General features: G+C 43.8%; 1 protein-coding gene across 1 annotated transcript in view; it reads left to right on the top strand.

Moving 5' to 3' along the window:
- The window catches only part of MTAP (methylthioadenosine phosphorylase), a 92,248-nt gene extending 75,877 nt beyond the window's left edge, over nt 1-16,371 (top strand). Inside the window, exons 7-8 of the mRNA XM_077249305.1 lie at nt 4,170-4,292; nt 16,074-16,371. Coding sequence (XP_077105420.1) covers nt 4,170-4,292; nt 16,074-16,112 — 162 coding nt within the window. The 3' untranslated portion in view covers nt 16,113-16,371. The remainder of the gene's footprint in view (nt 1-4,169; nt 4,293-16,073) is intronic.
- The last annotated feature ends 395 nt before the right edge of the window (nt 16,372-16,766 follow it).

Here is a 16,766-nt window from a genome sequence, read left to right as displayed (position 1 = left end):
CTTAAACCACAGCGCCGTTAATTAACGGCGCTGTGGAAAACGTGAATAGCGCCCCCCAGAGTCGGATTTTCTCTGGGGTCTTGGTTGCCGAGGGTAGCCGGGACCCCAAAGAACATGATCGGGGTCGGTTTTTACCGACCCCTGTTTTGCGATCGCCGGTAATCAACTGTTTACCGGAGACCGCAAAAAAAAAAAAAGCGATGTCATTCTCTGTCCTCTGATGTGATCGCACATCAGAGGACAGAGAAATAGGGGGATTCGGGGACCCTGTTATACTTACCGGTGTCCCTGGGTCTTCCTGCTTCTGCTGGCCGCCGGCTTCTTGCTCCGGTAAGAAAATGGCGGGCGCATGCTCTGCCGGCCAGCAGAGAAAGATTCTTCCACTTGTTTTATTTTGGTCACTGTGAGATCCTATCACAGTGATCAAAATAAAAAAAATAGTAAATAAACCCCCCCTTTATCACCCCCTTAGTAAGGAAAAAATAATAAAATAAAAAAAATGTATGAATTTCTATTTTCCAATTAGGGGTAGGGTTAGGATATGTGCACACGTAGAATGGTTCTCTGCGGATTTTTCCACAGCGGATTTGATAAATCGCAGGGCCAAAATGCTGCGTTTTTCCTGCGGATTTATCACGGATGTACCGCGGTTTTTGTGCGGATTCCTCTGCGGTTTTACACCTGTGGTTTTCTATTATGGAGCAGGTGTAAAACCGCTGCGGAATCCGCAGAAAGAATTGACATGCTGCAGAATGTAAACCGCTGCGTTTCCGCGTGTTTTTTTCCGCAGCATGGGCACAGCGTTTTATGTTTCCCATAGGTTTACATTGTACTGTAAGCTCATGGGAAACTGCTGCGGACCCGCTGCTGTGGAAACGCTGCGGATCCGCAGCAAAATCCGCAACGTGTGCACATAGCCTTAGGGTTAGGGCTAGGGATAGGGCTTGGCTTAGGGTTAGGGCTAGGGTTAGGGTTAGAGCTAGGATTAGTGTTAGAGCTAGGGTTAGGGCTAGGGTTAGGGTTGGGGCTAAAGTTAGGGTTAGGGCTAGGGTTGGGGCTAAAGTTAGGGTTAGAGTTGGGATTAGGGTTTGGATTAGGGTTGACATTAGGGTTACATTTGGGATTAGGGATAGGGGTGTATTGGGATTAGGGTTAGGTTTTGAGGTTAGGGTTGAGATTAGGATTAGGGGTGTGTTCGGTTTAGGGTTTTGATTAGGGTTATGGTTAGCTTTGGGATTAGGGTTAGGGGTGTTTTGGGGGTTAGGGTTGTGATTAGGATTATGGATCGGGTTGGGATTAGGGTTAGGGGTGTGTTGGGGTTAGGGTTGGAGTTAGAATTGGGGGGTTTCCACTGTTTAGGTACATCAGGGGGTCTCTAAACGCCACAGCCAATTTTGCGCTCAAAAAGTCAAATGGTGCTCCCTCCCTTCTGAGCTCTGCCGTGCGCCCAAACAGTGGTTTACCCCCACATATGGGGCATCAGCGTACTCGGGATAAATTGGACAACAACTTTTGGGGTCCAATTTCTCCTGTTACCTTTGTGACAATAAAAACTTGGGGGCTAAAAATCTTTTTTGTGGAAAAAATTTTTTTTTTATTTTCACGACTCTGCATTATAAACTTCTGTGAAGCACTTGGGCATTCAAAGTTCTCACCACACATCTAGATAAGTTCCTTGGGGGGTCTAGTTTCCAAAATGGGGTAACTTGTGGGGGGTTTCTACTGTTTAGGTACATCAGGGGCTCTGCAAATGCAACATAACGCCCGCAGACCATCCCATCAAAGTCTGCATTCCAAGCGGCGCTCCTTCCCTTCCGAGCTCAGCCATGCGCCCAAACAGTGGTCCCCCCCACATATGGGGTATCAGCGTACTCAGGACAAATTGGACAACAACTTTTGGGGTCCAATTTCTCTTGTTACCCTTGTGAAAGTAAAAATTTGGTGGTGAAAAGATCATTTTTGTGGAAAAAATATGATTTTTTTATTTTCATGGCTCTACATTATAAACTTTTGTGAAGCAGTTGGGGGTTCATAGTGCTCACCACATATCTAGATAAGCTCTTTGGGGGGTCTAGTTTCCAAAATGGGGTCACTTGTGGGGGGTTTCTACTGTTTAGGTACATCAGGAGCTCTGCAAATGCAACATGACACCCGCAGACCATCCCATCAAAGTCTGCATTCCAAGCGGCGCTCCTTCCCTTCCGAGCCCTGATGGGTGCCCAAACAGTGCCCCCCCCCCCTCACATATGGGGTATCAGCGTACTCAGGACAAACTGGTCAACAGATTTTGGGGTCCAATGTCTCCTGTTACCCTTGAGAAAATAAAAAATTGCAGGCTAAAAAATCATTTTTGAGGAAAAAAAAAGGATTTTTTATTTTCACGGCTCTACGTTATAAATTTCTGTGAAGCACTTGGGGGTTTAAAGTGCTCACCACACATCTAGATAAGTTCCTTAAGGGGTCTAGTTTCCAAAATGGTGTCATTTGTGGGGGGTTTCCACTGTTTAGGCACATCAGGGGCTCTCCAAACGCAACATGGCGTCCGATCTCAATTCCAGCCAATTCTACATTGAAAAAGTAAAACGGCACTCCTTCTCTTCCAAGCTCTGCGGTGCGCCCAAACAGTGGTTTACCCCCACATATGGGGTATCGACGTACTCAGGAGAAATTGCACAACAACTTTTGTGGCCTAATTTCTCCTGTTACCCTTGTGAAAATAAGAATTTGTGGGCAAAAAGATCATTTTTGTGTAAACAAATGCGATTTTTTATTTTCACGGCTCTACTTTATAAACTTCTGTGAAGCACTTGGGGGTTTAAAGTGCTCACCGCACATCTAGTTAAGTTCCTTATGGGGTCTATTTTCCAAAATGGTGTCACTTGTGGAGCGTTTCCACTGTTTAGGCACATCAGGGGCTCTCTAAACATGACATGGCATCCGATCTCCATTCCAGCCAATTCTGCATTGAAAAAGTCAAACGGCGCTCCTTCTCTTCCAAGCTCTGCAGTGCACCCAAACAGTGGTTTACCCCCACATATGGGGTATCGGCATATTCAGGAGAAATTGCACAACAAAATGTATGGTTAAATTTCTATTTTTACACTTGTGAAAATAAAAAAATATGGTTCTGAATTAAAATGTTTGCAAAAAAAGTTAAATGTTCATTTTTTCCTTCCACATTGTTTCAGTTCTTGTGAAGCACGTAAAGGGTTAATAAACTTCTTGAATGTGGTTTTGAGCACCTTGAGGGGTGCAGTTTTTAGAATGGTGTCACACTTGGTTATTTTCTATCATATAGACCCCTCAAAATGACTTCAAATGTGATGTGGTCCCTAAAAAAAAAATGGTGTTGTAAAAATGAGAAATTGCTGGTCAACTTTTAACCCTTATAACTCCCTAACAAGAAAAAATTTTGTTTCCAAAATTGTGCTGATGTAAAGTAGACATGTGGGAAATGTTATTTATTAACTATTTTGTGTGACATATCTCTCTGATTTAAGGGCATAAAAATACAAAGTTTGAAAATTGCAAAATTTTAAATTTTTTTGCCATATTTCCATTTTTTTCATAAATAATCGCAAGAAATATCGAAGAAATGTTACCACTAATATGAAGTACAATATGTCACGAAAAATCAGTCTCAGAATCACCGGGATCCGTTGAAGCGTTCCAGAGTTATAACCTCATAAAGTGACAGTGGTCAGAATTGTAAAAATTGGCCTGGTCATTAAGTACCAAATTGGCTCTGTCACTAAGGGGTTAACACAAAACCAGGCTACCCTTAATATTCAATTTCAAGCTGATTGGTAATGGCTACTATCTCACGTTTCACATTTTAAAAGAAAAGGGATATTTCATCAGAAAATGAATTATTTCAATCAGGTTTTTGTGTTAGGTGTGTTTCGTTAAAAAAAAATATTTGTTTCAGATCACAATATTTATATAAAAAAAAAAATGAGGAAAATTGTTAATCTTTCTATTTTCACACTGGCCACTGAGGCTATGTTAAATGTCCTTTTTTTTACCAAGAGTTTCCAGCAATTTCCTTGACATCAGAGGCAGTACTGCACTGACTGAGGACACCTCTATATTCACAGATGACATCTTTAAAATAGTTAGTCTTTGCTCCTACCAATTACATTTATACCACTTGTTTTTTCTTTCCTAAGGTCTCTGTTGACAAGGTGCTGAAAACCTTAAAAGAAAATGCCAATAAAGCGACGAGTATACTACTGTCTGCCATACCTCAGATAGCCGCCATGGACTGGACAGACACAATTCAGAACATGAAGGTACTTGTTTGTCACTTAACTTTACTTTTACTATGGTGTGGTTTACTACAAACTTTTAGTAGTCATAGGCAGGCCGCTGTTTTTAGACCTCATTCACATTTGTGCTACAACAATAAGTAGTCATTTTGCCTTAGATTTGAAGGGGTATGTCATCAACATGAGATTTGTGGGGGTCCGTCACCCAGCACCCTCACTTATCACCTGTTATCTGCTCCATCAGACGTCGTATATAGGCAGGATACGAAAGAGAACATCACAGTTCTATACAATTGACTTTTGAAAGCATTCGCCCTCCTTGGCTTTTTAGATGTTTTGTTACATTACAACCGATGTTTAAATATTTTGTTATCCAATTTGTGTGTGATGCATCAGCACTTAATACTCTAAGTTGAAATGAGAAAAATATAGGCATAAATTAAATTTACGGGATCAAATAACTATAAAAATTGGCATGTGCATATGTATTCACCCCTTTTGCGGTGAAGCCCCTGAAAAATTCTGGTGCAAGCCATTATCTTCATAAGTCACATGCTTGTGATGGTAAGTGCAAGGAGATCTCCAATCATGTCAGGGACAAAGTTGTTGAGATGTCCAATTGAAGGTTGGGTTATTTAAAAAAAATTAAAAAATTTTAAAAAAATCCAAATCACTGATCATCACCCGGAGCACTATGAAATCCATTATCATCAAATGGAAAGGACATAGTACCACAACAAACCTGCCAAGAGAAGGCCACCCACAAAACCTCTCAGCCCGGGCAAGTAGAACATTAATCAGAGACCAAAAGTAATCCTAAAGGAGCTGCAGAGTTCATAAGCAGAGACTAGAGTACATATGTCCATACCATAAAATCCTTTTTTTTTTTTCTTTTTACAAATTTCTGTTTTGTTTTTTACCACTAACCTAAAACGAATATACCAACAGTTAAGTTATCACTTGCATTGTATTGACCTGAAGAATCATACTGAGTCATATTTCCTACACAATAAACGCCGTAAAAACAAAACACAACAAAAACAATGGAGGAGTTGTGTTTTCTGCTGCCGTATTTTTCGGACTATTAGGGTAAGTTCACACAGGGCGTTTTTGCTGCATTTTTTTCTGCAGCAAACCTGATCATCTTGGCTGGAAAGAAGCTGCGCCAAAAATGCAGGTTTAGGTGCGTTTTTGCCTCGTTTTTTTTTTCTCTTTGTGCATGCCAATAAAGTTGAGTGCACACAGAGAAAAAAACAACTTCCGATAGATAGATATAATGAATAGATATATTACCTGCGGTATCCTCTTCACTGGCATTTTCCTACAGTGCAGAGGTTACCTCGGGTCAGGCTGTGAGGGAGCGCAGGCTCGGTGACGTCGCCGCTAGTTACTGAGCCTGCGCCCGCTGCGTCTCATTCGTTCCCCAGTCGCTTACAGCCGGAGGCGGTCACATTAGCAGCGCTCCCAGTTGTAAGCTTTATCTGCCACAGATACTGTGTGGGACACTCGATATATTGGACTGCGACGGATCAGGGAGTATACTTTTGGTTTATTATTTTATTTTTATTTCAGAAGATCGATGGCTACACTTGGAATGGCAGAATAATAAAATGGTAAAACTGTGTATTGTTTTATTTCATTAAAAGACTTTTTTCTGCATGTGTGTGTTTAACCTTTAATTTCTATAGCATTAGTAATGGATGTGTCTTATTGACGTCACTCCATTACTAAGCCGGCTTAATGTCACCTTTCAATAGGAAGGTGCCATTAACCCCTCATTACGCCTTTTCTGGGCCGCTGCGGGCTGCTATTTATAGGCTAGGGGGGCCTTTATCAATGACCCCTTACCAGCCTGAGAATACCAGCCCCCAGCTGTGAGCTTTAGCTAGGCTGGTTGTCAAAAATGGGGGGGTGAACACAAGCCGTTGTTTTTTTTTTTTTAATTATAGCGAAGGAGCGGCAGATGAAAACTCTCAGCGGCGCTCCTACTCTCACTGTAATTAGCGGCAGTAGGTGTCAGATGATGGGATCAGTAGTCCCATCAGCTGACACCAGTGATCGGAGGTAAAGTTTATACCTCCGATCACAGCTGAGCGCTACCGCTGTCTTCTGACAGCATGTGGAGCGCAGCTCTCTGACCGGCGGGGATGATTCCCCACCGATCAGAAGCAGTGTTTGACATGCTGTCATGTGCATGACAGCGCGGCAAACACTGTAATGTCGGGCCCCCCATTAAAGTGAATGGGGTTCGGGTCCGCTGTGCTGGATGATAGGCTGTATGGACGCATCATGCAGCCTGCCATCTAGATGTAGCAGAGCCGAGTGTGATGTCACATCCGGCTGTCCTTGACTTTCTGCAGCAAATACACTGCAAGAAAAGTCAACCTGCGTATCTGCAGCGTTTTTTCACCATCCATTCAAGTCAATGGGTGAAAAACGCTGAAAAGTGGTATGCTCTATGTCCAAAAAACGCAGCAAAGCACAAAATACTGATCACACAAAAAAAAACGTGCGTTCATGAGATTTCTGAAATCTTATAGGCCTTGCTGGTACTGTAAAAAGCAGCTGAAAATTAGCATAAAAAACAGCATAAACGCCCTGTGTGAACTTACCCAAAAATGTGGAGGAAAATGGGTGATGCGTCTTATAGTCCAGATGTACCAGCTCTGGCTGTGGTGGGCAGGTGGTGGTGCGGTATCAGCAGAGCAGCAGGTTACAGAGAGAATGAATTTTCACCTCATTCCATGCCCATGGGAGTAGAATGCGGTGAATATTCAATTCTCTTAAGTAGGGGCATGCGTGACCGCCAGCAGCTGCAGGCAGGAATGCTCCGGCTGACATTGTGCTCGCTATTAAAGAGCAATGAAGGTAAGTGTAATGGTTTGGGGTTTTTTATATTTTCTTATGGGGCCATGCATACCAGGAGGGAGGGGGGGCAATCATACCAGGTTAGGGATGGAGCCCTGCATACCAGGATAGAGATGGGCCCATGGATACTACGATGAGATGGGGGAGCCGCATACCAAGATGGGGATGAGGGCGATCATTCCTGCCAGGATAGGGATGAGGGGGCCATGCCTACCAGGCTAGGGATGAGGGGGACATGAAGACCAGGATAGGGATAAGGGGGCCATGCATACCAGGGTAGGGATGATGGGGCCATGTGCATCAGGATGGGGGATGAAGGGACCATATAGACCAGGATAGGAGACATTAAGTACAGAATTGACCACATTTTATGCTTCAGTGTATTTTTTCCTAATTTCCTCCTCTAAAACCTAGGTGCATCATATGGTCCGGTGCGTCTTATAGTCCGAAAAATATGGTATTTTACACATCCAATCCATGTTTCATATAATACCCAACCTGATTTGAGCGAACAATTTTATAGGCATATTGGAGCCAGTAGCTCAGGTCAGAAGACCCAGCGGTCTGTCAGTGTTTCAGCAATGCGTAAGACCAGTTTTACAGAAGAGTAATTTTTTTCCCTGCCTACAGCCATGTGGACTAAAAAGAGAAATCCGGGCCTGCTCTATATACAGTGGGTGCTTGCTGTGTTATACCACTGGCACCCATCTCTAACTACAAGTCTGAGCTAGCTCAGGTCGCTGCTGTTTAACCACTTAGCCGTAGCCATTTGTAACTATGGTACCTAAGTAATAGGACGTATTTGTTCTTCTATGCAGCCCTGCTGTGGGCAGGGTAGGAATTTGAGTATTTTATAAAAAGGGGTTTGTCCCCTTACAGAAATCTTTGTCATAGAAAAACAAACCGCACTTTATGAACTCTCCCCCGAGCCAGTGCTTGGTGATTGTGTATAAGCTGTAACTATCGTCATCTCGACAGCGCTGCAGCCAGTCACTAAGCTCAGTGGCTGTGCTAATGTAAACAGCATGATCCTTTGTGCTTAGTGATTGGCTGCAGTTTTGTCGACTTGACATGGAGCCAAAACTAAACCGGGGCAGCAGCTTACAGATGCAATGTTGGACCTGGGAAAGGCATGTAAAGTACTGACAAAACTAAAGGTACCTTCACACTAAACGATATCGCTAGCGATCCGTGACGTTGCAGCGTCCTGGCTAGCGATATCATTGAGTTTGACACGCAGCAGCGATCAGGATCCTGCTGTGATATCGCTGGTCGTTGGTTAAAGTTCAGAACTTTATTTGGTCGTCAGATCGTCGTGTATCATTGTGTTTGACAGCAAAAGCAACGATACCAGCGATGTTTTACAATGGTAACCAGGGTAAATATCGGGTTACTAAGCGCAGGCCCTGGTTACCAGTGTAAAATGTAGAAAAACAAACAGTACATACTCACCTTCTCGTACCCCGGCGTCCGCTTCCTGCACTGACTGAGCGCCGGCCGTAAAGTGAAAGCACAGCACAGCGGTGACGTCACCGCTCTGCTGTTAGGGCTGGCACTCACAGTCAGTGCAGGAAGCGGATGCCGGGGGACGCGAAGGTGAGTATGTAGTGTTTGTTTTTTTACATTTTACACTGGTAACCAGGGTAAACATCTGGTTACTAAGTGCGGCCCTGTGCTTAGCAACCCGATGTTTACCCTGGTTACCCGGGGACCTCGGCATCGTTGGTCGCTGGAGAGCGGTCTGTGTGACAGCTCTCCAGCGACCACACAGCGATGCTGCAGCGATCGGCATCGTGGTCTGTATCGCTGCAGCGTCACTTAGTGTGAAGGTACCTTAAGGCTGCAGTCAAAAGTTGGTGGTTTTTCTTTATAGGGGTCAACTCCTGGTATTCATATCAATGGTGCCGGGCCACGCTCCAGCCCAGCATGGACCTTAGCTACACTCAGTCCTTGTAAAGCTTTGACTGCTGGTGTTAGTGCACAGGCATTTTGTGTATTTTTCTGCATCTATTCCTCCTCTCTGTAGTAACTGATGTAACTCCTCCATTCCCCTCATTGGCTTTGCTCCAGGCCCTAATTTATGCACACTTCAACTTCCTTAGCTACTGCTGCGGGTACAGACCTGAAAACTGCATGAGCGTCCTATAAATCCTTGGAGGATTGCACAGCTTGTAGAGTCTTTGATCATACCTAGTGTAGACAAGCAATGTAAAATATTTAGTTCATTTGTTACTTTCAAAAACAAAAAATTAGGGGAAGTACAGTTTAATACTCGGAAACCTGCACTCATAAACCTCTACACCCCGCAGTCCACTAGCACAGAGTAATGGCAGAGGTGGTTCCACAGAAGTAGGGGAGGTAAAGTGGTTTCTTGGGAATGCTGAACTCAACTGCAGCCATGAAACCAACATGTCCTGTAGTGAAGCCTTGGACATTACAGTACATGCTGGGAGATGATGTTCTGCAGCAGTAGAGGTGCAGACACCCGGTATACATGTATATAGCTCGGTACTGTTCATCCATGTGCTTGTACGGTATAACTCAATCCGCATTAATCTACGTTTTGTTATAGGTGTGTATATATATATATATATATACATACATATATATATATATATATATATATATATATATATATATATATATATATATATATATATATATATATATAATCTCAAAAAAGTAAAGGGAACACTGAAAGAAATCCCACTGCCTAGAGATCACTGAATTAAATATTCAAGTTGCAAATCTTTATTCGTTGCATGGTGGAATGCGTTGGGAAGAATAAAACAGAACATGATCAATGTAAATCAAAACCCCTTTCTGACCTTGGACGAGATAGTACGTCCAAGGTCAGAACCCCCACTTTGATGCGGGCTCCAGCGGTGAGTTAAATGCCGCTGTCAAACGCTGAAAGCGGCATTTAACCGGCGCTATCGGCCCGGAAGTGAGCGCTTCGCCGACCCCCCTCACATGATCGGCATAGTAACCAGAGGTCTCCTTGAGACCTCTATATGGTTGCTGATGCCGGCTTGCTGTGAGCACCACCCTTTGGTCGGCGCTCATAGGAAGTCTGTAATTCAGCTACATAGGAGCGATCTGATGATCGCTCCCATGTAGCTGAGCCGATCAAGTTGTGCCAGCTTCTAGCCTCCCATGGAGGCTATTGAAGCATGGCAAAGGTAAAAAAGAAAAAAAGTTTAAAAAAAGTTAAAAAAAAAATATAAAAGCTTAAATCGCCCCCTTATCGCCCCATTCAAAATAAAAAAACAAAAAAACAATCAAACCTACACATATTTGGTATCACCACGTTCAGAATCGCTCAATAGAAAAAAAAAAGGATTAACCTGATCGCTAAGTGGCGTAGCGAGAAAAAAATTAGAAACGCCAGAATTACCTTTCTTGGTCACCAAGACATTGCATTAAAATGCAGTAACTGAGATCAAAAACGTATCTGCACCAAAACGGTGTCATTATAAACGTCAGCCTGGCAGGCAAAAAATAAGCCCTCGCCCAACTCCAGATCACGAAAAATGAAGACGCTATGGGTATCGGAAAATGGCACAAATTTATTTTTTTTTTTTTTTAGCAAAGTTTGGAATTTTTTGTCACCACTTGGATAAAAGAGAACCTAGACATGTTTGGTGTCTTTAAACTCATAATGACCTGGAGAATCATAATGGCAGGTCAGTTTTAGCATTTAGTGAACCTAGTAAAAAGCCAAACAAAAACAAGTGTGGGATTGCACTTTTTTGCAATTTCGCCGCACTTGGAATTTTTTTCCTGTTTTCTAGTAGACCACATGGTAAAACCAATGATGTCATTCAAAAGAACAACTCGTCCCGCAAAAAATAATCCCTCACATGGCCATATTGATTGAAAACTTAAAAAGTTATGGCTCTGGGAAGGAGGGGAACGAAAAACTAACACGGAAAAATGGAAAATCCCAAGGTCATGAAGGGGTTAATATCCCATAGAGGTCTGAATTTGGAATGATGCTCAAAATCAAAGTGGAAAATCAAATTACAGGCTGATCAAACTTCAGTGGAAATGCCTGAAGACAAGGAAATGATGCTCAGTAGTGTGTGTGGCCTCCACGTGCCTGTATGATCTCCCTACAATGCCTGGGCATGCTTCTGATGAGGCGACGGATGGTCTCCTGAGGGATCTCGTCCCAGACATGGACTAAAGCATCCGCCAACTCCTAGACAGTCTGTGGTGCAACGTGACGTTGGTGGATGGTGTGAAACATGATGTCCCAGATGTGTTCAGTAGGATTCAGGTCTGGGGAACGGGCGGGCCAGGCCATAGTGTCAATGCCTTCATTTTGCAGGAACTGCTGTCAAACTCCAGGTCTGGCATTGTCCTGCATTAGGAGGAACCCAGGGCCAACCGCACCAGCATATGGTCTCGCAAGGAGTCTGAGGATCTCATCTCTGTATCTAATGGCAGTCAGGCTACCTCTGGCGAGCACATGGAGGGCTATGCGGCCCTCCAAAGAAATGCCACCCCACAGCATTATTGACCCACTGCCAAACCAAACCGGTCATGCTGAAGGATGTTGCAGGCAGCAGATTGCTCTCTACGGCGTCTCCAGACTGTCACGTCTGTCACATGTGCTCAGTGTGAACCTGCTTTCATCTGTGAAGAGCACAGGGCACCAGTGGCGAATTTGCCAATCCTGGTGTTCTGTGGCAAATGCCAAGCGTCCTACTCTGTGTTGGGCTGTGAGCACAACCCCCATCTGTGGACATCTGGCACTCAGACCATCCTCATTGAGTCGGTTTCTAACCGTTTGGGCAGACACATGCACATTTGTGGCCTGCTGGAGGTCATTTTGCAGGGCTCTGGCCGTGCTCCTCGTGTTCCTTCTTGCACAAAGGCTGAGCAAGGGATCCTGCTGCTGGGTTGTTGCCCTCTTACGGCCCCCTCCACGTCTCCTAGTGTATTGGCCTGTCTCCTGGTAGCGTCTCCAGCCTCTGGACACTACGCTGACAGACACAGCAAACCTTCTTGCCACAGCTCGCATTGATGTGCCAGCCTGGATGAGCTGCACTACCTGAGCCACTTGTGTGGGTTGTAGATTCCGTCTCATGCTAGCACGAGTGTGAAAGCACAACAAACATTCAAAAGTGACCAAAACATCAGCCAGAAAGCATTGGTACTGAAATGTGGTCTGTGGTCCCCACCTGCAGAACCACTCCTTTATTGATTGTGTCTTGATAATTGCCAGTTAATTTCCATCTGTCATCTATTCCATTTGCACAATAGCATGTGAAATTCATTGTCAAACAGTGTTGCTTCCTAAGTGGACAGTTTGATTTCACAGAAGCATGATTTACTTGGAGTTATACAGGTCCTTCTCAAAAAATTAGCATATAGTGTTAAATTTCATTATTTACCATAATGTAATGATTACAATTAAACTTTCATATATTATAGATTCATTATCCACCAACTGAAATTTGTCAGGTCTTTTATTGTTTTAATACTGATGATTTTGGCATACAACTCCTGATAACCCAAAAAACCTGTCTCAATAAATTAGCATATCAAGAAAAGGTCCTCTAAACGACCTATTACCCTAATCTTCTGAATCAACTAATTAACTCTAAACACATGCAAAAGATACCTGAGGCTTTTAAAAACTCCCTGCCTGGTTCATTACTCAAAACCCCCATCATGGGTAAGACTAGCGACCTGACAGATGTCAAGAAGGCCATCATTGACACCCTCAAGCAAGAGGGTAAGACCCAGAAAGAAATTTCTCAACAAATAGGCTGTTCCCCAGAGTGCTGTATCAAGGCACCTCAATGGTAAGTCTGTTGGAAGGAAACAATGTGGCAGAAAACGCTGTACAACGAGAAGAGGTGACCGGACCCTGAGGAAGATTGTGGAGAAGGACCGATTCCAGACCTTGGGGAACCTGAGGAAGCAGTGGACTGAGTCTGGTGTGGAAACATCCAGAGCCACCGTGCACAGGCGTGTGCAGGAAATGGGCTACAGGTGCCGCATTCCCCAGGTAAAGCCACTTTTGAACCATAAACAGCGGCAGAAGCGCCTGACCTGGGCTACAGAGAAGCAGCACTGGACTGTTGCTAAGTGGTCCCAAGTACTTTTTTCTGATGAAAGCAAATTTTGCATGTCATTCGGAAATCAAGGTGCCAGAGTCTGGAGGAAGACTGGGGAGAAGGAAATGCCAAAATGCCTGAAGTCCAGTGTCAAGTACCCACAGTCAGTGATGGTGTGGGGTGCCATGTCAGCTGCTGGTGTTGGTCCACTGTGTTTCATCAAGGGCAGGGTCAATGCAGCTAGCTATCAGGAGATTTTGGAGCACTTCATGCTTCCATCGGCTGAAATGCTTTATGGAGATGAAGATTTCATTTTTCAGCACGACCTGGCACCTGCTCACAGTGCCAAAACCACTGGTAAATGGTTTACTGACCATGGTATTACTGTGCTCAATTGGCCTGCCAACTCTCCTGACCTGAACCCCATAGAGAATCTGTGGGATATTGTGAAGAGAAAGTTGAGAGACGCAAGACCCAACACTCTGGATGAGCTTAAGGCCGCTATTGAAGCATCCTGGGCCTCCATAACATCTCAGCAGTGTCACAGGCTGATTGCCTCCATGCCACGCCGCATTGAAGCAGTCATTTCTGCCAAAGGATTCCCGACCAAGTATTGAGTGCATAACTGAACATTATTATTTGATGGTTTTTTTGTTTGTTATTAAAAAACACTTTTATTTGATTGGACGGGTGAAATATGCTAATTTATTGATACAGGTTTTTTGGGTTATCAGGAGTTGTATGCCAAAATCATCAGTATTAAAACAATAAAAGACCTGACAAATTTCAGTTGGTGGATAATGAATCTATAATATATGAAAGTTTAATTGTAATCATTACATTATGGTAAATAATGAAATTTAACACTATATGCTAATTTTTTGAGAAGGACCTGTATTCTGTTTGTGGTTTGTGTTCCCTTTATTTTTTTTGAACAGTGTGTATGTATGTATATGTGTGTGTGTATATCTACTATATATATAACTGTCTAAGGGTCACTTCCGTCTGTCTGTCTGTCCTTCTGTCTGTCTGTCACGGATATTCATTGGTCGCGGCCTCTGTCTGTCATGGAAATCCAAGTCGTTGATCGCAAAACAGTCAGCGACGGGCAGAGTCCGGCGGCAAAATGGCCGCTCCTTCCTCCCCGCAGTCAGTGCCCGGCGCCCACTCCATACTCCCCTCCAGTCAGTGCTTACACACGGTTAATGGCAGCGGTAACGGACCGCGTTATGCCGCGGTGTAACGCACTCTGTTAACCCTGTTATTAACTCTGTGTGACCAACTTTTTACTATTGATGCTGCGTATGCAGCATCAATAGTAAAAAGATCTAATGTTAAAAATAATTTAAAAAATAAAAAATCGTTATATATTCACCGTCCGTCGGCCCCCGGATGAGGAACAGGCCTTCCCTGCTCCTCGCGACGCTCCGGTGACCGCTCCATGCATTGCGATCTCGCGAGATGATGACTTAGTGGTCTCGCGAGACCGCTACGTCATCATCTCGTGAGACCGCAATGCACTCTTGAGACCGGAGCGCGCGAGGAGCGTCTGTAACCGCTTCGCCTGGATCCGGGGGCCAACGGAAGGCGAGTATGTAACTATTTTTTATTTTAATTATTTTTTTTTTTAACAGGGATATGATGCCCACATTGCTATATACTGCGTGGGCTGGGCAGTATACTGCGTGGGCTGGGCAGTATACTGCGTGGGCTGGGCAGTATACTACGTGGGCTGGGCAGTATACTACGTGGGCTGTGCAATATACTACGTGGGCTGTGCAATATACTGCATGGCTGTGTTATGCACTACGTGGCCTGTGTTATACACTGCATGGCCTGTGTTATACACTGCATGGCCTGTGTTATACACTACATGTCCTGTGTTATATACTGCGCGCGTGGGCTGTTATATACTACGTGGCTGTGTTATATGCTATGTGGGCTGTTATGCACTCCGTGGGCTGTGCTATATACTCCGTGGCTGTGCTATATACTCCGTGGGCTGTGCTATATACTACGTGGCTGTGCTATATACTACGTGGCTGTGCTATATACTACGTGGCTGTACTATATACTACGTGGCTGTGCAATATACTACTTGGCTGTGCAATATACTACTTGGCTGTGCTATTTACTACGTGGGCTGTTATATAGTACGTGGCTCTGCTATATACTACGTGGCCGGCCGCAAACAATCAGCGACAGGCGCAGTCCTGCCGCGAATTGGCGCGGGATTTGAACCACGCTTCGCTAATTGGTCGCTGCCAGCCGAATCCTGTGTATTCAATGTATTATTCTAAAAATCTTCATAAATAAACTACATACATATTCTAGAATACCCGATGCATTAGAATTGGGCTACCATCTAGTGTAATATATATAGATTTTGCAAGCAGCTAGATAACGGACATGTGTATATACAAATCGGGTGGGTAGTGGTTCTGTTGCCAATTAAAAACAAAAAGGGCATGTCCACCTAAAATTGATATGTGAATGAGCCCTAAGGGGGGAGGAAGCTGCTACTTGTGTGGTCATACCATCTCGTGTACCGCCTGCCAGTGGCCACGCTGGGCAGAAAGGAACTGTTCTTCATTATTCTATTACCGGGCAGAGGGAATGTGTGCGCTATGATTGGTGCATTATGAAATATGTACAACTGAAATCAATTTTTTTTGAGGTGTAATATGTTTTCTGGCGCTGCTTGGGTCAGACACATACATACTTTTGTATGTTGTCTAAAAAATAAAATGCACCAAATTACATGCAGGCTCCATGAGTGTGAAGTGTTTAATGTATGATTCATTTCTCATCACTGTGCCACGTGTGGGCAATTTTGTTAACCATGTTTTTTTTGTTTTTTTTTCAGTGTGCAGTTGAACTTTCTGTCATGTTGCCGAGGCATTGATCAATATCTGAAGCAGGGAATTAAGGATAATTGTGTCATTCCAGTGACCAAAAGGGAACAAAGCGACTACATAATGAAGACTGGGGCAGAGCCAGTTTGTCTTCTTACTTTGTATGTTCTAGGAAATACAGAGACCTAGCTTGTATATATACTATACTTACGTAGCAATAGTTATTTGCAAACTGTCCTTACTAGCATGTCTGTTACGTTTGAGAACCTGAAATGTAAAACTGAAATAAATTCATTTCTGAGACTGTAATCCAATCATTTTTATGAAATGTGTGATTTTCTAGGTCCTGGTAATTTTTTGGAGCAGGATTACATTTATTGTAATACTGATAACCATAGTTAAAACAGATCAATCAAACAGCTGACTGGTGAGGGTTGGTCTGGTGGCACCTTTGCCAATCTACTACCCAAACGATAGGCCATTACTTAGTGACGTAAATAACCTCCGTTATTGCTAGCGCTAATGCCTTTGTTAGGTTAGGACTATTGCGTACGAGTCCCCAATAAAAATCCCGAAAAGGCTAGTGTTTAGTGCACATTAATGATGAAATCTTGTCTAGTCACTTCAGTTATATGCCATGGTCATCTACTCAGTGCAGCCCAATGTTTCATATGCACCCATAGGCATGTATGAGTGCTCGTGAT

Source organism: Ranitomeya variabilis, chromosome 1, assembly GCF_051348905.1.
Source record: "Ranitomeya variabilis isolate aRanVar5 chromosome 1, aRanVar5.hap1, whole genome shotgun sequence".
Taxonomy (NCBI): domain Eukaryota; kingdom Metazoa; phylum Chordata; class Amphibia; order Anura; family Dendrobatidae; genus Ranitomeya; species Ranitomeya variabilis.
The sequence above is the reverse complement of the archived record's forward strand: the minus strand, read 5'-3'. Positions and strand labels throughout refer to the sequence as shown.